This window comes from Ursus americanus, chromosome X (genome assembly GCF_024610735.1).
Source record: "Ursus americanus isolate L20-20 chromosome X, mUrsAme1.1.p, whole genome shotgun sequence".
NCBI classification, from domain to species: domain Eukaryota; kingdom Metazoa; phylum Chordata; class Mammalia; order Carnivora; family Ursidae; genus Ursus; species Ursus americanus.
The window spans coordinates 20,305,205-20,327,525 of record NC_142164.1 but is presented as its reverse complement, the minus strand read 5'-3'; the positions used below and the strand labels follow the sequence as shown (position 1 = coordinate 20,327,525).

The 22,321-nt window shown below is 46.3% G+C and overlaps 1 protein-coding gene across 4 annotated transcripts; it reads left to right on the top strand.

Annotated features, from left to right (window-relative positions):
• Positions 1–50: 50 nt before the first annotated feature.
• On the top strand, positions 51–18,499 carry UTP14A (UTP14A small subunit processome component). Of its 4 annotated transcripts, none has more exons than XR_015723488.1 (15): positions 51–172; positions 1,234–1,309; positions 2,533–2,603; positions 3,445–3,509; positions 4,914–5,056; positions 5,581–5,736; positions 10,243–10,362; positions 10,461–10,555; positions 11,153–11,276; positions 11,360–11,437; positions 11,908–12,295; positions 14,192–14,598; positions 15,350–15,451; positions 15,673–15,772; positions 18,061–18,201. XR_015723488.1 is itself a non-coding variant. In XM_045793830.2 (15 exons), exons 1-15 carry the CDS (start codon positions 147–149, stop codon positions 18,331–18,333), a joined length of 2,316 nt encoding a protein of 771 aa, XP_045649786.1. In that variant the 5' UTR covers positions 51–146; the 3' UTR covers positions 18,334–18,499. The 4 variants fall into 4 exon arrangements, 3 of the variants coding, with proteins under 3 accessions (XP_045649786.1, XP_087716465.1, XP_087716464.1); XM_045793830.2 differs by having other exon boundaries at positions 15,350–15,543; positions 18,061–18,499; XM_087860339.1 differs by having other exon boundaries at positions 15,350–15,455.
• The last annotated feature ends 3,822 nt before the right edge of the window (positions 18,500–22,321 follow it).

The following is a 22,321-nucleotide window of genomic DNA, read 5'->3' as shown; positions in this document are numbered from 1 at the left end:
AGCTTCTAGCACGCCTTGGGGCGGAGCGGAAGTGACGCGACACGCAGCGTGTGATTGGCGGAAGCAGAAATTGCTTTGCGGCCGGCACGGAAATTGCTTTCCTTTCGGCTTCCGCTCCTGGCCCATGTGAGAGACAGACTGCTGAGATGAGCGTGGTCCGGGCTGCGGAAAGGTGAGGGATAAAGACCAGAGCAGGGGGTGTGGGTGTCGTTGGGGCCGGGTCCCCCGGCTTTTGAGACGTGGAAGCTGACTTTTAACAGACGACAGTAGTTCCTCTTCCAAGACCTCACCATTCATTACAATTTCCGCGATAACATCCTTGAAAAGTCCTTCTGATTTAATTTAATTCACTCCCTCCGCTCCCCAGCTTTTTAGCCTCATCCCTGTTGGTCCTGATGCGGCCTCTCCCCCTCCAGCTAATTTGTTGCACTTTCCTCATCACGTGACTCCTTTTTTGGCTACTGCCGAGGCGCGGTTTCGACTCTCCGTGCTGAGAGTGCCTGCATTATAAATTCCCCTTATCTTGGAACCTTCGCTGACTGGAGTCGTTCGTGACATTTTCTCCTCTGATGTTTCATCCCCGCGCCCTGATAGGGGAACTAAATGTATCCGTTCAGTAATGGTTGCCTTGTAAAGATTGGTACATACTGTTAGGTAATAGAGTCTATAATTTGGTTCAGGGTACCAGTCTCCTTAGTTAAGTACCTACTTTGCCGAGGAAGCCCCAGGAAAAACTGTTAACTCAGCTGCCTTCGTCCAGTTCCCACTTTCCCCATTCCTGGGAACAAGTGACCAGCATGTCACTTTTGAGTTAGCTGCACCTATAAAGGTGTCTTCCGTTTGGAGGATGCTTAGAAATATTAATGGGAAACTGCCTTGCCTTAAGGGCCAGCAACAGTGCCTTCTGTCACCTTACCTAGAGTCTGACATTTTTACAGCCTCCCGGAGGTCAGTGGAAAATGCGGTACCAATCACTGAAAAGGGTTAGCTCTTTTTCATTCCATGCAGTTCTACAGGGGTGTCACCACCCACTGCTCACCCCATGGGGGTGATGCCTGACTTCATTCTAAATTTAATGTCTTGACAAATTTCTGAAATGCCGATGTTGCTTGGTTTGTACCTCTTTCAGGGGATAGGGCCATTTTGTGCTTAAATACTGAAGTTATGTTTTAGAGATTGTAGTAGTAGAAGTTATTTCAATTGATAATATTTTTCTTTTATCTCCTTTAACAGCCTTCTGGCTTTAAGCCAACAGGAAGAACTAGAGGATTTGCCCAAAGACTACCCCTTGAGCCCCAGTGAAGATGAGGTGGGTGACAGCTGCTAAACTGCCTTCACTGGTTCCCCTTCTGCCTCACAATTAGGGTAGACAGCACATTACTAGACAGAAAAATGGTGGCAACATTGTTTATGTTTTTTCAGGTCTTGCAAATAAATTACAAATAGTTATTTAGTGTTTCATGTACAAGATACTGTATTAAGTGCTATGGAAATTTGAAGACTATATAAGATACACTGTTTTCAAGTTGCCTAAGTATAGTTGAGTATTTAAGACCAAAACACATGGTCTTCATTATATGATTTCCCTATTACCCAAGTTTGGATTTTTGTAGAGGTATTTGATTACAAATCTTCTTCAACTTAAGATGGCATTACATCCTGATAAACCCATCATAAGTTGAAAATATTGTAAGTTGAAAATGCATTTAATGTACCTAACTACTGAACATCATAGCTTAGCCTATCCCACCTTAAACTTGCTCTGAACACCTACATTAGCCTACAATTGGGCAAAATCATCTAACGCGATGTCTATTTTATAATAAAGTTGTGAATATCTCATGTAATATATTGACTACTGTACTGAAAATAAAAAAATAGAATGGTTGTGTGGGTGTAGAATGGTTCTAAGTGTATCAGTTATTTACCCTTATGATCCTGTGGTTGACAAGGAGCTGCAGCTCACTGCCACTGGCCAGCATCACAAGAATCATATCCATGTTGCTAGCCTGGGAAAAGATCAAAATTCACATTTGAAATACAGTTTCTACTAAACATGTCACTTTCTCACCATCATAAAGTCAAAAAATTGTAAGTCAAACCATCATAAGTAATGGACTATCTGTGTCTGACTGAAATACCCATATACGTAATTAAGCCGGCTCTCCAACAAATGCTATAAGAATTCCAACTCTTTATTCTCTTGACAAAACTGCTTAAATTGTGGGGGTTTTTTCAATGTGAGTGTTTGTGTGTCAGATCATGCTATATATTCTATACAGAAACATTCTCATAGCACTTTTCTTCTCAAGACTGATTAAGACAGGCATGACATTAGCTACAGATCACTAGGCACTGTGGTCCTTATAATGAGGGAGTTCGGCTTTTGAAGCAATTCTTTGAGCTTGAATGCCTGCACACTAGACCTCATCTGATTTCCCTAGTCCTCCACTGACCAAAAGAACAAGAGTTTTCCATGCTGTCTTTTCCTTTCCCTTATCGTTCTGATGGTTTTTCCTTTTCTGTGTCTAGGGGGACATTGATGGAGAGAGAAAGCATCAAAAGCTTCTGGAAGCAATCAGTTCCCTTGATGGAAAGAATAGGTAACATCCCCATCCGTTTGGACAGGTTATAACTAGCTGATTCCATGAGACAGATCTGCAACTAACATTTATTGAGTTCTGGGTCTCCTGGCCGACTCAGTCGTTTGAACTTGAGCGTCTGACTCTTGGTTTCAGCTCAGGTCATGATCTCAGGGTCCTGGGATCAAGCCCAAATTGGGCTCTGCACTCGGCAGAGTCTGCTTGTCCCTCTCCCTCCCCCTCTACTCCTCCCCCGCTCACTGTGCTCCTGCCACACGCACTCTCTCTCTCTCAAATAAATAAATAAAATTCTTTAAGTAAATAAAGTCTTTAAGAAAACATTTATGGAGTGCCTAAGACAATGAAGACACAAGTCTCAGCATCATTATTAAGAGCACATACTTTACTTTAGAGACAGACTGTGTAGGCAAATTTTTATCCTCTCTGCACCTAAATTTCTTCAACTAGAAAGTAAGATTAATAACATTACTTACTTCAGAGGGTCATCATGACATTTAAATGAGTTAATAAGTGTAAAGATCTTAAACCAATGCCCAGCGTATAATATGCATTATGTAATGGTTAGCAATTATTGTGTTAGGCCTTTGTGCATTTGAGTTCTTAATCCATACTTATAGTCTTTTGAAGCGTTAACTAGTATTGTGTTTTTGAGTGGCTGAGTCTACATTAAGAGATGGTTAGACAACCAAGTCCAGGTTAGGAACAGATTTCCTGGTTTCTTTATGACAAAACGTGATTCTAGAAGAGAAATACATGAAACCAAAGCCTGTTTGAAGAGAGAAGTGCTTTCCCCAGCAAAAATGTGGGGAAGTGTACTATATTCTGCTTTGCCTAATTTCAGGTGGAAATTGGCTGAGAGATCTGAAGCTAGTCTGAAGGTGTCAGAGTTCAATGTCACTTCTGAAGGTAAGTTAACAAAGGAAGCAATCTATTCGTGGAGCTTGTGGAGTTAAAAGCAAAATGGTCACTTTACCCCCACCCCCCTGGAGCTGTTTTTGATATGGCTAATGGATCATACCATAAATACTTGTGAGTGGGTGAAGAAAGATAGTCAGATGCCCTTGAGTTTCTTCCATTTCTAGAAGAAAGCCTTACACAGTCAAGGTCTCCCACTGATGAGCTACTTCTAGGGTATAGAGACATGAATGAAGGCAGCTTCCTCTCACTAGCTTAATCACATTCATGATTTTATTTTTATTTCAGTTCTTACAGTGCCTTGAGTTTGGACAGGCAGATAATCTGCTGGAGCTCAGAGAAGTCAAGTTACTCAAGGGCCTTCCCCTAGTACAATGTTTCTCAACCTCTTTTCTTTATTGTTCCCTGAGAAGCCTTTTTAGACTTTTTTTTTCATTGCCTCTCCCCCACCCCACTCCCACCCCCATAGCCAGGAAATCAGATAACAAGGAATAAGATTTTTGTTGGATAGGGTTGAGCTTTGGAGGAACACAGAAGTTGGGAATATCTAAGATTTTTTTCACCACTCCCCCACCTCCAGAACCAATTTTCATCCCTTGGGTGGGCAAGTGATTTCTCCCCTAATGCAAATACATGATCTAGTAAATTGCAGAGTTGGGATTTTAACCTGATACAAAGTTTAGATGCCAAATCTTTTTCACCATATTCACAATTTAGGCAGCTCCAATGAGTTATAGGCTTCTAGTAACCACTAATGTAACCCCTCAGAACAAATAACAATGTATTCTTCAAGCTTATTCATTCAACAGATACTTACCATATTTCTACTATGTATCAGTTTCAGGACAGTTTAGATACTGGGGCTACAATGAAGAATAAGATGGGAGAAATGCTTCATGGGGTCTAACATCCTAAAGGAAGATCAAGGGGGGAAATAATAAGGATTAAAACATGGTGATACAGTAAAGTGACTAAGTGGCTGCTTTAGTTTGGCTGGGCTGTGTCCTTTAGAATGATGCGATCCCAAGTATAAAGGGGAACCATTGGAGGATTTTCAGCAGGATCCTGACATGCTGTGATTTACAGTTTCAAAAGAGCACTTTGGCTGCTGTGTGAAGAATGAAGTGCAGTGAGGCAAAAGTAGAAGCAGAAAGACCAAGAAAAAAGCAGATGACTTTTTAAAATAATTTTCTCCTTTCTTCCACCCTTCAACACATTTGGCAATGTAGGAAAGCGATGGTGTCACTATGGCTGGCGGTTAAAGTAAGAGAATTATTCCTACTTCCCTACACATTGGCCTGTCTACCAGCATTTTCTACTGACATGTCTCCCTGTGTTATATTGAGATTTTTGCCTCACTTCTCAGTCTGACCAGAAAGTTTGGCCTTTCTGCAGGATCAGGAGAAAAGCTAGTCCTTTCAGATCTACTTGGGCCTGTTAAAACTTCATCCTCATTGGCCACTGTGAAAAAGCAACTGAATAGAGTCAAATCAAAGAAGACTGTGGAGTTACCCCTTAACAAAGAAGAGGTTGAGCGGGTGAGTTATAGAGAAGGTGGTCTATTAAGGGGAAGAAATCGGACTGACAAGGAAAAATAGGGTAAGAAGGGAAGGTGGGGGGAAGCCTCAAACATGGGGGGAGGGAGAAATTGTGATTGCCATGGAGAAGATGAAAATGTACCTCGGGGGGCGCCTGGGTGGCGCAGTCGTTAAAGCGTCTGCCTTCGGCTCAGGGCGTGATCCTGGCGATCCGGGATCGAGTCCCACATCAGGCTCTTCCGCTATGAGCCTGCTTCTTCCTCTCCCACTCCCCCTGCTGTGTTCCCTCTCTCGCTGGCTGTCTCTCTGTCACATAAAATAAATAAAATCTTTAAAAAAAAAAAAAAAAAGAAAAGAAAATGTACCTCGGAGGGAATGCATCCTGAGAAGTAAGCAAGAGCTACTCTCTAGCATACTGACTCTTTCTTGGGCTGAGGAACATTGGCTTCTGATTCCCTGCTGGTCCTTTGAGTTCAGTGCTTAATTTCATGGCTCTTTCCCTTCATGTACTTCTCCTGCTTCAGATCCACAGAGAAGTGGCATTCAATAAAACCTCACAAGCCCTCTCCAAATGGGATCCCATCATCCTGAAGAACCGGCAAGCAGAGCAGCTGGTTTTTCCCCTGAAGAAGGAGCAGTCAGCCTTTGCTCCCATCGAACATGTGCTCAGTGGCTGGAAGGTGAGTGCCACACCAGGAAACTGCACCTTGGCAGGTGAGATTGATGTGATTGGACCTGGTAAACCAAAACCCCAGGTGCAGTCTTCCATTTAGCAGTCAAGGAAGGGAGAGGGGGGTAGCAAGACTCATGGTCAGTCATGCAATAGCCAGAATTTCTCTGTATTCGCCCTTCATCCATTGGTAGCACATAGCACATGGTTATCTCCATGTTTTAGTGTGCAAGCATCTGATTGCCAGTAGAGAGGGAACAGAGTCGTGTTTTCTTTTTCACACCCCAGTTTTTAAAAAGCTTTTAAAGCCACATTCTGATCTGGGGAAAATCAGGAACTCAGCAACATTACTGAGCCTTAGTAGGACTACATATGAGCAGCAGAACCAATGGTTGCTTGTAAAGGACTACCACATGAACATATAACGTATCATGGGTCATGATCAGAAGTTTAGCAAGTAACTCATTATGACTCTGAGCTGCAGAAAATAAAAAAGTTATCTTAGAGCTGGGTTGTCCAAACACTAATCCCTGGCAAATTTTTTATTCATCTGAACTAACAAGAATAATTGTGAGTATGGCAGATGTAAGGTTACCAGCTCTTCTTTACTATGAGGTTATGCTTTCCATTTTAATAGCATTGAAATAGCTTTTCTTTTATGAAATGATGGCAGTAGTAAATAATGGCACTGGGGGTAGAACAGTAGTTATGCCATTGTTGGTAATCCTGTGTTGGTCCCCAAAGCCTCAATTTTTAGTCTGTGAACAACTTCCAGACAATTAGACTTCCTTTTCCAATACGCATTGCTTATGGAATCTATAATGGGATATTCTGTCTTAAGTAGGAATAGTCAAAAACAGCAATGCCCAGACTATGGATGGGCGCCCTGTTTATGCTTCTTCTCTGCATTCTAAGAATCCAGAAATAATAGTGTTCTGTGTGTCAGGAAGTTGAGCTAATTAACGCTAATCAAAGTAAACATGGCTTGCTGCCATAGCTAGACATTGAGCAAGTCGTTGCTTACTATGGGGATAAGCTCTGTTTCAGATATTATTGTTGAAGTCACTACCATTCTCTTTCTAGGATGCTTCCTTTTCCACATGAGAAAGAGATAAGGTTTAAAGCATGGTTGCAGGATGGAAGGGAGACTTTAGGAAAAAAAAATTGAGAGGTAATACAATTTGTAGGATTCAAAAATAAAAAGTATAGAATATAATATTGTGAAAAGGCTGACCCCACCCCTGCCCCCCATCTGCTTATTTTTACCCCCATACTCACTTGGAAATAACCACTTTTGTAATTTTTTTGTTGTTGGTACCCTAAGAGTTTCATTGCTATATTTGCGTTTACCATGTTTTTTTAATCAAAAGACGCACTACACATTCTTCTGCACCTTGCTTTTCCCAAATGACAGCATTATCTTGGAGTTAGCTGGAAAATGCCTAGTTGGTTATTAAACATGAGACAGTGGAAGAGTAGGTTGCATTAAGAATGGTCCAACCTCTGCTCTCCGGGAATTCCCTGTGCAAGACAGAGTGGAGCCCCCCCCCCCCCGCCAAACGCTATACATGAATCTACCATACCATTTATTCTAAGATTCATTTTTTTAAAGATTTCATTTATTTTTGCAAGAGAGAGAGAGAGCACATGCGCACGAACACACGCATGAGCAGGGGGAGGGGCAGAGGGAGAAGCTGACTCCCCACTGAGCAGGAAGCCCAATGTGGGACTCGATCCCAGGACCCTGGGATTATGACCTGAGCCAAAGGCAGATGCTTAACCAACTGAGCCACCCAGGCACCCTTTAAGATTCATTTTTGAGAAATTAGGACAGTATGGCACAGAGCAGTAAGGAAATGCTTAGGTCAGGGCATGCTTTCTGGTTAGCAACTGAGTTCTCTTCTTACAACTTAGAATGCAAAGTAACAAGGACTCTGGAGATTAAGAATCCAAGAAGTCTGAACTATAGTTTTGGCCCAGCTTCCTAAAATTCCGTTTCACTCCGAGAAGATTTAAATGGGATGATGCGTGAGAAAGCATTTGTAAACTGTAAAGTGCTAGAAATGTTGTAAGGTACCTTCCCAGCCCCTAGCAGCCTACACTAGTGTTAACCAAATGTTCTCCTCAAAACCTTAGTTTCTCAATATGCCCTCAAAAAGGCGGGGTTCTGTTGCTAGAAAATGTTGCGTGCCCCTGCTGGAAATCAGCAGTTCATGATATACACTAGCATTTTAAAGGCTATGAGAAGACAGTAAAGAAACCTCTTTGACTTACTCTAACCCAGAGTGTACAAACGAAAATCAAATAAATTTAATTTTAAACCTTAAGAAAATAAAGTAAATCTTGTTAGCTGATGAGGAACTTGCTTCAGGAAGAGCTGTCTCCACTGCTGCTTCTGTACTCTTACCTTCTTTCCCTACTACCCTACTGAATCTTCTCTCAGAGGGCATTAGTGAGAGGCCTCTGAATCGCTAAATCCCAAGCCCTCTGAGGCTTCAGCCTATTGGACGCTATTGACACATCACATTGGTTAAAAAAAACCAACAAACAAAAAACTCTCCTCCCTTGGCTTCTGTGATAACATAGTCTGATTTTTTTTATCTATCTGACTTTTCCTTAGTTCTTTTTATTATTGCTCTGTAAATTCCATAGCTCTTGGCTTTCACCCATATATACTATAGATCACTCTAGATGCCTTCTTCTGAGCTCCAGTCCCATATTCCATACGACCAGTAGGCCTTGCCTGGGTCTCCCATACGTACCTTAAACCTCACACAGAACAAAGTAAGCTTGGCATTTTCCTTCATTCTGTAACTTAGTCAACAGCATAACTCCCTACCCCGGTCCCTTAGGTTGGAAACCTCAGCCATCTGATTATTCTTCTTCCTTCTCCCCCTCCTTTGCCTCCCCCTCCTCCCCCCTTAACTGCCACCCCTCTCCAGCCCACATAGTGGGCTCCTCCTGTAAACTTTCTCCGTAATGCCTCTTAGATCCCCAGTTCCTCTTCTCATTTTCACCTGTCATTCGGCACTTTACATATAAACTCTTACATGATCGTCAGGACTTTCTTTTGGAAACACAAAACTGATTGTCACTCTCCTGCTTAAAATCCTTCAAAAGGCTCTCTACTCATAGAACAAGACAGAAGCACCTGGTGTTTTAGCTACACTGAACAAAACATTTTCCCTTACATATCTCTCCATATATTTGTTTTTATTTACACTAATCTCCATTTGTCCCCCTCCCCGCCCTTACAGAATTGTACTTAATGCCTCAAAGCCTAATTTGAAAGTCCTTCCCAAGCCTAACCCACCCCCTAATCAAAGTTACTGTTCACTTCCTTCGTGATTGCTCCTGTGACCCATTATGTTGCCACTGGTACATGTGTCTCTGAAAGGCTATGAGCTCTATGAGGACAGGAACAATCTTAATCAATTGTGTATTCCTAGCACCCTGCACAAGTGCCTGGAATGTAGCTGCAGTCAATAAATGTTTGTAAATTGAATTGGAGGGAGATTACAACATTGTAATATAAATCATTTTGTAGCCTGTGATTGATCACTACTGCAAATACTAAAAATGGAAGAACATGCACCTTTACCATTCAGTAGAATAGGTTTATGGTTAAATCAATAGTGCCGTGTAACATGTGGTGATCTGCGTTTATGCATTTGTCCAGATATTTGTAAGTTTAATACCTACCATGATGTATATGGCTGTTGAAGAAAACCATATATAATACATGTGTGAGGTTTGAAACTGGCTCTGTTGCCTAGGGCTATCTTTGTGCCTTGCCAAGGTGGACCATGGCGTGATCAGCCTGATTATTTTAACCATCTACACAGTATTAGTCAAGCAGTAAACAGCATCTTTTGTTGACATGCGAAGTAACTGGTTCAGTCCATTCATTTCATATATATAGACTGCTTAGCATGCAAAGTTAACTGGAAACTAAGGGATTGGAACCAAAATTAGAAAATGACTAGTTAAATTTGAACTGTCAGGAAGCTAAGACCTAACCTCCCTTTTCTTCTAGAAATATTCTTTAAAGGAGGCTTATATGAGTCTTCAATTCCTAATTATACAGTAATACACATACGTACTTCAAATATACGTAACACAGGGACCATTTTGTTTTGCCACTATCAAAACTGACAGTTTGGTACTGTTGTTCCTCCATCCTGCCAGCATTTACCTTAAGGGCATCCTGCTTTGATATTTAAGAGAATGGTATTTTGTTTTACATATTTTGGTAATCTGAACAGAGTGATCCCCTCAGTAATATTAAAGAGAAGCTTTGGAATCCCTTGCTGAAGTTGTCGTAAATCAGAAGAAAATTAGGTTTTATCTATACCGCTGAACAGCAAGACTGGAACCCTTTCTCTTGCTGTAACAGCCAATCCTTTCCAGTTTGTGATTCCCATTCCAGTATTATAAAAGTAAATGGTCCTAGGATTGTAAACAGGGAAGCTAGGAGCATGGCTTAAGACTGAGAATGTTCTGTTACCTCCTTAAGGCAAGAACTCCCCTGGAGCAGGAAGTTTTTAACCTCCTCCATAAGAACAAGCAGCCGGTGACAGACCCTTTACTGACTCCTGTGGAAAAGGCTTCTCTCAAAGCCATGAGCCTGGAAGAGGTAAGTGTAACAGGCCCTTTGATACATCCAGATGTGCTCTGTTCCTCCCAGTATTTGCCCTCAAGTCCAGGAGTCACTGTGAATGTCATTCATTGTAGGCTAAGATGCGCCGAGCAGAGCTTCAGAGGGCCCGGGCCCTGCAGTCCTACTATGAGGCCAGGGCTCGAAGAGAAAAGAAAATCAAGAGCAAAAAGTAAGGAGGCCCCTATTGAAGTGGTCGTGGGTGCCCTGGAAGAAAGTGATGTGGCTAATCATGAGTCCATAGGAAAGAGCCTTCGACATAGCAACTGGGGTCATGTGGAAGAGGTCCCAAATAGGAGTGACTAGCATTTTTTTTCTCAGACCAACCTCATAGTTTTGCCTGCTTCGGTAGTGCCCTCTCCTCTGGCTTTGGCTTTCAATCTTGGTTTGCTAAAAAGAGGACTGTTCAATTACTTTCTCTCCCTTCCAGGACATCACGGAGTGGTTCTGCAGAATGAGCTCTGAATTCTACAGCTGTTGAGGCCAGTAGGGCTTCCTTCCTGCCTTTTTGCCTCTTTGGAACTTCTTCTACTCTTGCCTTGCGCTCTAGAAGCAGAGGGGACTCTTTGCTCTGCAGAGGTGTGCCCCTGGGGGCTACAGGGGACGGAGAGGCTTGCCAGTCCTCTCAGGTCCCAAACTGGTTCCCTATAGTCAGCCAGCTCTGTGATGTCCATTCTAGCCCCTGCATAGGGAAACTCCTTGGGGAGCGGGGACACTTTTGTGTGTGGCATCAGTGTTTCAGCTAAATCCCTGCCCTCTCACCCTGTAGGTATCACAAGGTTCTGAAGAAAGGAAAGGCCAGGAAAGCCCTCAGAGAGTTTGAGAAGCTGCAGAAGGCCAATCCTACTGCAGCATTGGAAGAACTGGAAAAAATCGAAAAGGCCAGAATGATGGTGAGGCTGCCTCTCGCCCCCACCCCTTGAACCGGCTTTCCCCCAGAAAGTGGTAAGGATCTCACTGTGCCCTTTCTTTTCAGGAGCGAATGAGCCTTAAGCACCAGAACAGTGGGAAATGGGCCAAGTCAAAGGCAATTATGGCCAAATATGACCTGGAGGTAAGAGATCATTGGGGTGAGAGAAGAGATGGAATTGGAGGACAGAAAGGAAAATCAGTCCCTAAGGATGCTAGCAGAAGCAGAGTTGGGGAAGAGCCCTGAGGAAGAATGGAAAACCAGGATTCTAAAAAGGCATCAGAAAATCTCTAAGGCAGAGAGGAAAAGAACCAGGAACAAGGTGGAAAAGGAAAGATGAAAGGGAAACAGCATTGAAGGCAAGTCCAGTTAAAGGGGAGAGGAGCTTTTTTTTTAACCTTGTTTCACGTGTTGATTTCCTTGAGGACAAAGAGTTTGTCTCCCGTTTTATTCCGTAGCTGTTAACACAGTGGTATATGTGCAGTTTAAACAGTAGGCACCGGTAAGAAATACTTAAGTCAAATTGAGAGGAGGGAGCTTTACAAAATGAACCGGGAAAGGTGTCGTTGTAGTCACTAATGACAAGGCGCTCGTGCTGTGACCTCTTCCTCCAGGCTCGCCAGGCTATGCAGGAACAATTGGCCAGGAACAAAGAACTGACGCAGAAGCTGCAGGTGGCCTCTGACAGTGAGGAAGAGGAGGAAGGTGCAGAGGAAGAGGGTGAACTTGTCCCTGATGCAGTGAATGAGATCCAGATGGATGCCAATGGACCGAACCCTTGGATGCTCAGGAATCACTTGAGAGGCACAGGAGAGGCCAAAGTCCGGGACCCCGAGAAACTTCCAGAGCCTGTGGCCCATGAGGCTTCTGAAAGTGAGGAAGAAGAAAGACCAGGGGCAGAAGAAGAAATTTTGTTGAATGAATTTGAGGAAAGGCGATCACTTCGGAAAAAGTCTGCGCTCAACCAGGACACCGAGCCGGTGAGCAGACAAGAGCCAAAAGGTGAGTTGTGGTAGACAAAAATGGAGAACAGCCCAGTGCTAGTGCTGTGGATGGATCGAGAGGAAAACTGTCCACGCACACGTGCTACAGAGTGATTAGGCTCTAGGGACTTGCCAGAGAATGCCGTGGGCCCCTGAAGAGAAGACAGATTCATAATAACCGTTTTCCTTCAAAGGCATTTAATACACAGTCATTTGCATGGCTATACAAGGTGTATTTGGACATGTTTTCTGCTCTTAAGGGCCTGCGGTCATCAGAAAGACAGAACCACTCCATCCTTGAAGTAAGGGCAGGAGCTAACGTGACTGGTGCCCACAGACCAGACCCAGCTGCATGTGGTAGCACAGCAAGTCCAAAAGTCCGTTCGTACCCACAGACACAGGCAGATTTTGAGGCATTACGAAATTTCTTCGAATTACTGCTGCAGTTTTCGGCTTTGTTTGTAAAGTAAGAGTGGCATTTTTAGCACTTCATGATGTCGGTTGATATGTGCCAACGTAGGGTGAGACTTTCTTGACAGGAATGAAGGACTCCAGAGGCTACGTGGCAAATTAGAATTGTCACCCCACACTCAGACTCGATCGTATATTATATTTTGTGTTATCTTCAAGAGATTTTTATATTAACAACCTTAGCACCCTTGAGACAGGTTAGAAAGCTCCCATTCTGAGGAGAAAGTCTGCTTAGGAAACTACATTCAGAAATCGTCTGGCTATCTGGGCAGATTCTTGGGTCTAATTTTATTTCCTATAAAAATAATGCGTTCAGATGATGGCAAGAATCTGGTTTTCCATGAAAAACAATATTTTGAAAGAACTGTCATTTAGAATGTATTATAGGACCTTTACTTGGGGTTCTCAGCTGGAGACTTCTGGGATTAATAGTTACCAGGAGGCTTTTGGAAAGCGGCACTGCAGGCTGAGATCATGGGGGCAGTCTTTATACAACCCCGGGACACCAGCCGTATTGTCCTGCACTTCCTCAAAAGCTGGTCCTCTTGCTAAATGTATAGAGTAGTTGGTTCTGGTATGAAAAGGTGGATTTGGATTTCCTTGGATGATAAATTAGTAGAATGTTCCCAGATCTTCAGGCAAATAGTGTCCTAAAAGAGCAGGAATTTGTGGACCCCCGAATAAAGTGAGCCAAGGACCTTGGTCCTTGCGGAATAAACATACATGTGTCCAAAGGGAAGATTTAAGTAGCTTCTCAGAGGCTTCAAGCCAAAGCTAGGGAGCAGGATGAACTTGGAAATGGAGGCAGCTCAAGTCAAGCCAAGAAGAGTTTAGAAGTGTGTTGCTGCCATATTTCCCTCAGGGCTCTCAGGGCCTAGTGGTATTTGCTCAGATGTTGCCGGTGACTGGAAAATGCCAAGCAACCTGACTTGGCCACAGCAGATTATGAAATGCTGCTTTCAGATAAGACAGTGCTGGATTTGGTTGGGATGAATAGGAAATGACATTGTAAATTATAAATATTAAATCACATTTTTATAAATTACAAGTAATTACGGTGACAGTGCATTCAGAGGCTACCAGTTAAAATGGCTTTTTTAAAATTTGGAACTTGGGGCCTTCTCTCCAAGTGGGGTTTACTGCAGGGGAAAATTAAGCCACAGTTCCAGTTACACATTGAGTCACTGGCATAGCTGGGATTAGGACCCAGGACATCTGCTTCCCAACATGCTGCTTTTAACTACTAAACTCTATTGCCTGCTATTTAATAGGCAATGATTAGTGAACTCTGCAAGAGATCTAGCGAATGGAATCCTCTCTTGCCTGTGGTACCGAGCCCCATGAATGGGAGCACCTAAATGCTCGTTGTTGAGTGTTCAGTAAATGTTCATTGACAAGGCAATTTCCAGCCTCCTTTTCTGACAGCTTTCCTTTCTTCCCTCAGATTCTAGCAGCAAGGAGGTGCTGTCTGAACTGCGGGCACTGTCTCAGAAACTCAACAGGGAAAACCAGCAGTGTGGGAAGCAGAACATGAGTTCCACGAGGACAGTTCCGGCAGTCCAGAGGGAGGAACCTGCCGAGGTAGAAGAGGAGCCCCTGTTGCTGCAGAGGCCAGAGAGAGCACACACCGTGGAGGAGCTAGAAGAGCTGGGCAAAGAAGAATGTTTTCAAAATAAGGAAGTCCCCAAGCCTATGGGGGAAGGGCAGCAGTCGGAGAGGAACCCAAATAATCAGCCTGGTACTCCCAAGGAAAAGAAAAGGAAGGAGGAAATGATTGACCTACAGAACCTCCTGACCACAAAATCTCCTTCTGTGAAGTCTTTGGCAGTTCCCACGACAGTAGAGGAGTTGGTGAGTAGAGCCAGGGGCATGGACCATTGTGGGGGATCAGAGCTGGTGCAGAAATCAGTGAAGTTTTGTTGGGCTGGGGGCACATGTCAGTAGTTGAAAGGTCCAGAATAGTATGGGGCCAGGGTGGTCCCAGTGACCGTTCAATAGATGCCAGTATGTGAGTGCTGCCGAGACTCCCACATCTTAAATCCTGAGCCACCAAACCCTCCCTGAGGCAATTCTAAAACTGCCCTCAAAGGAAAGAGGGAGGCCCTCAATGCTCTGACCAGATCCCAGGCAGGACAACTCAAAGGTGAGTCATTGAGCTATTGCCAAGGTTGTGCTCTGTTTACTGGGATATGAAATGGTCCAAGACTGCCCGATTAAGTAACTGAAATTGCTCAAGTGCAGAGCCCTGGCGCCTATCTTTTCAGAGATGTAAGCCAGAGGACACCCACGTTCTGGGCAGGCCACTTGGAGCTCCCCCTCCTAACACAGGCCATTCCTTCCTCCATGCTGCAGCTTCCTTACTGAAAGTTTAAAATTGTGTCATATGATAATGAGTTAGGGATATTTACCCTGGAGAGAAGAAAATTGGAGCATGATTGGCTACCGATCCATTTATATTGCAAGACCATCATTGTTCAGCGCTTTCCCCCTAGGGGGCGCTAAAATGTCACAACCCAAAATTCAAGCGATCTTGCCAGGAACCACTGCAGCTCTTCCACAGCTCTCCAGGCAAGCTGTAGCTCTCACTCTTGTTTCTTCCCAGGAAGATGAAGAGGAGAGAGATCAAAAGCGGATGATAAAGGAAGCTTTTGCTGGGGATGATGTCATCAGAGACTTCTTGAAAGAGAAGAGGGAAGCCGTGGAGGCGAGTAAGCCAAAGGACGTGGACCTGACTCTGCCTGGCTGGGGCGAGTGGGGTGGTATGGGCCTAAAGCCCAGTGCCAAGAAGAGACGCCGGTAAGAACAGGGAAGAAAGCCTGTCAGAAGTGCACCAGGTTCTCCCACTTCACCCTCATGCATCCTCCCTGCCCTTTTGACTGAGTCCTTAATGCTCTTAGTCAGACGTCCTGCCGTTCTGCTTTCCAGGTTTCTCATTAAAACCCCTGAGGGTCCTCCAAGAAAAGACAAGAATTTGCCAAATGTGATTATCAATGAGAAGCGAAATGTCCATGCAGCAGCTCATCAGGTGAGGGAGAGAGAAACCCTTTGCTGCCTAGCTCTCTTGCTTGAGAAGAATATTCTAGTGCTCTGTGGTCAAGAGGGATATGTGATCTTGACCACAGAATCAAAGCTGTTCTCTTTTTCACTGACTGGCTCTGAGATGAATAATTCCAGATCAATTCTGGCGTTTTAATTTCTAACTGAGAAGAGGTTGAGGCTTAAAGGAAAATCTTGGCAGCAATGGTGAAGCCCCCAAATTTGAGTTTTTAGCTAGCACCCCAGATAATTCCAATGCAGACAGGTCTCACCAAGCTAAGAATTACCATTTCTCAGGCTTGTATTTGTAGTCAAGATAATTTTGAGAGGCCGTAGGTTTGAGCTGCATCTTAAGAAAAATGAAGACCAACCGGTACTCGTTCAGGACAGTGAGTGGAATTAAAATTGTGTCCAATGACAAGCCAGGGACGTTTACCCAAGAGAAGCAAACTGGAGCATGATTGTGGTCTTCGAGTATATTGAAGGCTGTCATGTGGAGTGCAGTCACATAAAGTAGCAGTTAGGGGGAAAGCAGGGAGTTCAGTTCGAGGAGAAACTTTTGGGGACACCTGGCTGGCTCATTCGGTAGAGCTTGTGGCTCTTGATCTCAGGGTCATGAGTTCAAGCCCCACACTGGGTGTAGAGCCTACTTGAAAAAAAAAAAAAAACATTCCACTGGTCCACAGGGAGAATGGGTTGCCCTAGGGATATGAGCGTGTGTAGAGGGGAACTCCGGAATGAGACTGGACTCAGTGATTTTTATGTTCCCTTAAATTCTGAAAGTCTGTTGACCCTGAGACCTGTCCCCAGCCAGTATAATATTTAAATGAGTTGTAGTTTTTCTTCTGAAAAAGAGGGGGATCTGTTTAATAGGTACAAAAGAGAAGTAAGAAATCATCATTTCATTGATACTCTACTGATCTTATTCTGTGAACCAGTCCCTGTGGAAACTGAATTGTAACCACTGTAATCCCAGTTGGAGATCTATAACCACAAAATAGGCAATGATCAGGCAGTTACACGATAAAAGAGAGAGAAAAAGTGTTAAAAGAGTGCTTCACCAGGACAGGAAGGGCAGTGTGGACCTCAGTAAAATCAGGAGTCTTGCCTTTAAAAAAAAAAAATACAGTCACAGTAAACTGACAGTTTTCCAAGAATCTCCCTGATTTTCCTCATCTTTTTAATAAGCTATAGACTGCAGGTCCCAGCATGCAGTAGAATAAAGTGTACTTCAAGCAGAAGGAAAAAAGAAAAGCCTCCTAAGACTGAATATTTTGCCCAGGTGTTTTTTTTTTTCTCTTACTTTACGTGACAGGCACAGATCTAGGCAGCAATCCCACTAAGGCATAGACATTCCCTTAACCTAAAGAAAATCTGCATCCTTCACTACCACCAGGACCACCCAACAGTACTCAGCTTCTCAAGTGTTCCACTGAATATTCTCCAAAGACTACTACTGATTTTAACTTCTTGATTTTTCTGCTTACGTTTTTTTTTTTTTCCTCTTCTTTGGACTTCAGGGGAAGTTTTTTAAAGATTATTTAAATATCTAAAGGTAGCATTGTTTGGAGTGGAGAAGAGTACTAGACAAGGAAAGGAGCCCTGGGTTCTATTCTCTCTCACTGCTCATAATTTACTTGGGTAAATCACTTCCCCTCTCCAAGCCAAATTCTGGGGCCAAGGGAGATGACCTTTGCCATTAGCTAGGGCCTTCCAGCTCTGACATTCTGTGATGCCAAAAGAGGATGAGGCTAACTAAGCATCACAGCCTGGTGCAGTTCAGGATTCAGGGTCAACCTCTGGGTTCCTTAAAACGTCAGTCCTGTGTATCAAGGAGAAGAAAGCAAGGGATTAAGAGCTCGAAGAGGGTAGGAGGATCACAACATTCACAGGGACCCACAAATGCCCAGACCTGTGTTGCAGTCACAGTACTGTATAGGAAGACCCACTAAGGGACAGCAGACCTAGAGCTACTGTAGTGTTCCTACACTACAGGGGCAGTGTCAGGGTGGTTTTTCAATTCCTAGATTGTTGGGTAAGCCGGGGGGGGTGTCTAATCCGAATTTGTCCCCTCCATTCCCAGATGTCCTCAAGCAGATTGGAACGTCTAAGGTTAGACTGGGGGCATTTGGGGTGCCTTGACGTCTCAGTAGCTTCACTTACCGCAGCCACCTAGAACTATGGCCTGGGCACTAAACTACCAACCAGTTGCCATTAGAGTTTTCCAACTGCACCCCAGGCCTGGCTCGTGACAAGTCACTCTTCCTTCCTTTCCAGGTGCGGGTGCTTCCATATCCATTCACCCACCATCAGCAGTTTGAAAGGACCATCCAGACCCCTATAGGATCTACATGGAACACGCAGAGGGCCTTCCAAAAGCTGACTACGCCCAAGGTTGTCACCAAGCCAGGTCACATCATTAAGCCTATAAAAGCAGAGGATGTGGGCTACCGATCTTCCTCAAGGTCGGACCTCTCTGTTGTACAGAGGAATCCAAAACAACTCTCCATACGTCACAAAAAACAGCTGAAGAAAAACTCTGTAGATTGAATTTCTGGAGGAGTGACGTCTTGGTGCCCAGAACTAGGAGCCTCCTACTGCTCTTCCATTGGCCGGATTTGACTCCCAGCTGCAGGATCAATTCCCAGACTGGCTTAGCACACTCTTAGTGTAGTTAAGCCACATTTTAGAAATAAATGCATTTTTATCTATTTAACTGGAATGTATTCTATGTCGTCACAAGTCAGGACACCTTTCGGTGCTCACCATGGCATTTCTGCAGTCACACTTGTCAGGAAACCTCACTTTCTCACCAAGGATTATGTAGTTAGTCCTATATTAAAGTAGAGAGAAGTTACCAGAGCCTGTGATCTTAAATACATATCAGACATGATCCCCTAAAACACACTTGAGTCAGGAATAATGACTAAATACCGTATACTCTTAACCTCTGAACCTTAAAAGCAGCATGCATGAACCATGCAATTGGATTGGGCCCTGGGCTGGTCCTCCAGTGGTGCTAAAGCTGGCCTTAGCTTTAGTCCAGCCACTACTGTTGTTTTCATGTGGGAGCCTCCGAGCTTGCAGGGGTTGTTGTCTAAAGTAGTTGGCACTTCTTTTCTCATTCTTAAGACAATTTTTACCTTTACCTTAAATATGAGGTAGATGAGCTTCCAAAAGTAAAGTTCTGTTCCCTTTCCTTCCTAACTCAGTACCAGCCTCTCTGTCCAACTGCTGTATGGCAGTTCACCGGCGCTTCTCAGCTCTGAAGAACTTGCCTGTCTTTGGTTGACAAATATATGTATGGAAGGAGCCCCTGTACCCGGGATTTCTAACAAGGAATTGGAGAAACTTACTAAGATTCCAAAAGGACATAACCACTACTGTGCTACATTCCCTGGCCCTTTAAGTCCAAGATGTGGGTTCATTTTTGTGTGTCTACAGAGCCTTCTGAGAATTTGATGGAAGTTATGAACCCTCCCCAGAAAAATGCACAAACATGTACACGATTTTACACACAGTTCGAGGAACTTTACAGACATTTAGAATCCCTGGGCCAAAAGCTCTGCAACTCCACCGAGTTTTCTTTCGCAATCCTTCCCCAAATGGATATGGCCCTGGTTTCCAAGCACACCACTCTTCAAATCCGTTCCAAAATGTTTAGACCTCAAAGGTAACTAGTCCTGATACCTTTATTTTATAGGTGAAAGAATGCAGAGTAGAGTGATATATCCAGCGCTACACATTAATGACTAGCGTAGGCGCTAAGAACCCAGACTAATGCCTAAGCCAAAAGCCACACCATAAATTTCTATGAAACTCCCGATGGTAGCTGCGGGCCCTTAACACCATTGCGTATTTTCTCAAGAGGCAGCCCGGGGCTGGAAAGGGAAATGAGTATGTTGATCGTGTTTAGAGCCCAGGATGTATTTTTAAGTTTTTCATTGGTTTGAGATTATCCTCGATCAACTTGCTGGGTGACACTTAAGTAGCTGGGGGGGGGGGAGACCTGTGCCCACTCCTGTCTCTGTTTAAGAGACTATAACCTTATCTTCACTCTTTTGCGCACAAAGCTGCCACCTCTGTTCCACCCACCCCCAAAACTGAAGCGCCCAATCAAGTGCCCCCAGTAAACGGCCAATCCTCATCTACTTTCCCGGGACCCTCCTCAGCTCCGTGTGCTCCCCGCGGCCCAGGAGTGATGCAAGCGACCCCATCCTTCAAAGGGGAGGGCAGGGGCTGGAACGTGCTATAAACGACGCCCACTCCCAGCCTTTCAAGCCCCCAAACGGATTCGATTGTTGTTCCGTGGAGCTTTTTTTTTTTTCTTTTCTTCCTCCGAACCTCCGAAGTGTTCTCCCTTCCCATTGGCCAAAGCTGCCCCTTGACGCCACCCTGGCCTTGCTAGCTGATTGGTCCATTCTGGATGTGCCCAAGCCTTTTTCCCAGGGTGTGGCGCCCCCCCCCGCCCCCAACAGGGTTCTGACCCCTGGCTCCTCCCTTCCCCCCCCAAGCCCCCCTCTCTGTTCCGAATGGTACCGCCCTGGCTCGGCTCCCCCACGGCCCAGGCCGCTGCCCTTAGGGCCCCCGGACGGGGCGGGGCACGCTGGGGACGGGCAGAGGGCGGTGGTGGCGCCTTCCTGCCGAGCCTGAGGCCGCCCCCGCCACCCTTCTCCAGCCTTCATAGGTCCCACTTTCCCCTGGGCAGTTTTCTTCCTGCCATGGGAGCCCCGTCCCGTCTGTGCGGGTCCCCACCGTGGTCTTTTGGTCATCCCGATCAGCAGTGTTAAATTCCTGCCCTCGGCGCTCCACACACGCCCATCCGCCTCCACCCTCCGGTTCTTGCAGCACTCCCTTTCCCCGTATCTGCTCACCCTTCCCCTCCCGAGCCTGCCTAAGCCCCCGCCCCCCTTCCTCGAGGACTGTCCATCCCCAGAATCCCCCTCCCTGCGTGTGGCCATTCCTCCCAACGGCCTCCCCTTCGTGGCCTCCCCTCCCCTTCGTGGCCAATGTGGTGGAGCACTCCCGGCCGACCCCCCCCCTTTCTCCGTACCCCCGCGCTCCCTTCTTATGTTGTCCCTTCACGTCCCTCTCTAAGTCCCTCCCACACCGTGACCCCCCCTACACTCATACCCCTCCTTCCGAGGCGTCCCCCGGCGCCCCTCCCCTATCCCCGCTTGTCTATGCCCCTCCCACCCACCCCGTCCTTTTGTCTCCTCTTTGGTCTCTAAGTCCCCCGCCCCTCCCTCACTCCCGCCCTCGCTCCCTGCGAGCACACTCTTATCTTCCCCAGGTCCCACCGCCCCGCCCCCTGGCCGCGCCCCGCCAGCCCCCTCCCTCCCGCGGCCCCATCTCCGCCCTCCGCGCTCCGCCCTTCCCCCCCGCGGCTCCGGCCCGCCAGCCGGGCCGACCTCCAGGTTCCCGGCTCGCTCCTCCTGCCGCCGCCGCCGCCGCCGCCTCTCCCCAACCCACCCTTCCCGGGCCGGCGGCTCTCGCTCCCGCGCTCTTCCCCCGCACACGCGCTCCCCCCCGCCCCGCCTCGCTCGCTCGCCCAGGCCCTGCAGCGGCCCGGCCCGGAGCTGCAAGCAGCCCGCCCTCGGGGGAGCCTTGGCTCCCCGCACCTCGCCGGCGGGTGCACGACCTGGGAGCGCGAACCCGGGCCGGGTCGCCCCTGCCCAGCCCAGCCTGGCCCGCGGAAGCCGCCCGTCGGAAGTGTTTGGGCGATGGGCCGGCCGCGGCGCCTCCCGCAGCCCAGGCCTGGCTGGAGCGCCCGGGGAGACGCCGCGACCCGACCGCCTGGGAAGGTTTTACACGAGCCTCCTCCCGGCTCCCTCCCCAAACCTGTGTCACCAAGGCGCAATGCGCGTACCTGGGACTTGAGACTGGAGGGACGGGGTGGGGTGGGGGGGACTGTCCCGAAAATTCCTCAAGGGACCTCAGCTGCGGACCGCGAGGCCCGGCGGGGCGAGGGCCAGTGACACGCCCGGCCACCCAGGCAGAAAAGGCGAGCCCACGCCGAGCGCCTCGGCCCTCACCACCTGGCCCGAGTCTCCCCACCACGCCGAACAGAGCGATGTTGCCTCTGGCCCTTTGTACTGACCCGCGTGGAGGACTGGCATAAACCCTCAATCCGGGGTTGGGGACACCACTCAGGTGGACGGAAAACTCAGCCATGTGCCAATGGGCACTTTAAAGAAATGTCTGTTCGGTGATGCCCAAGTTAACCATGTTTCCTCTGCTGAACCTCTTCTGGGCCCTCACTAAGTCTTACGTATTTACTCACCAGACTAGAAGCTCTTTGAAGGGGGCCCTGTTAGTCGCTGTGGTTCAATCAATGGATCCCTTGTGACTGGCGGACAAGTGTCTGTGTTTGTTAACCGCCTGCCTCTGGGATCTGTGTCATTATTGTGTGCCTTAAGGTTGTAAACTTGGGAGGGCCAGGACTGGGTAGGGATTATTAGCTCGTGCCAGGCACAGCATGATGCCCAAAGAGATGGGCCATGAATGTTTTTTGACTGATGGAGCTAATTATGCAGGA

Excerpts from the sequence above, each read along its gene's own strand:
- UTP14A (XM_045793830.2), top strand. The coding sequence starts at position 147 with ATGAGCGTGGTCCGGGCTGCGGAAAG. Across the intron at positions 3,510-4,913 it reads GTTCAATGTCACTTCTGAAG|GATCAGGAGAAAAGCTAGTC; the intron begins GTAAGTTAACAA and ends GCCTTTCTGCAG. Across the intron at positions 11,277-11,359 it reads TCGAAAAGGCCAGAATGATG|GAGCGAATGAGCCTTAAGCA; the intron begins GTGAGGCTGCCT and ends CTTTCTTTTCAG.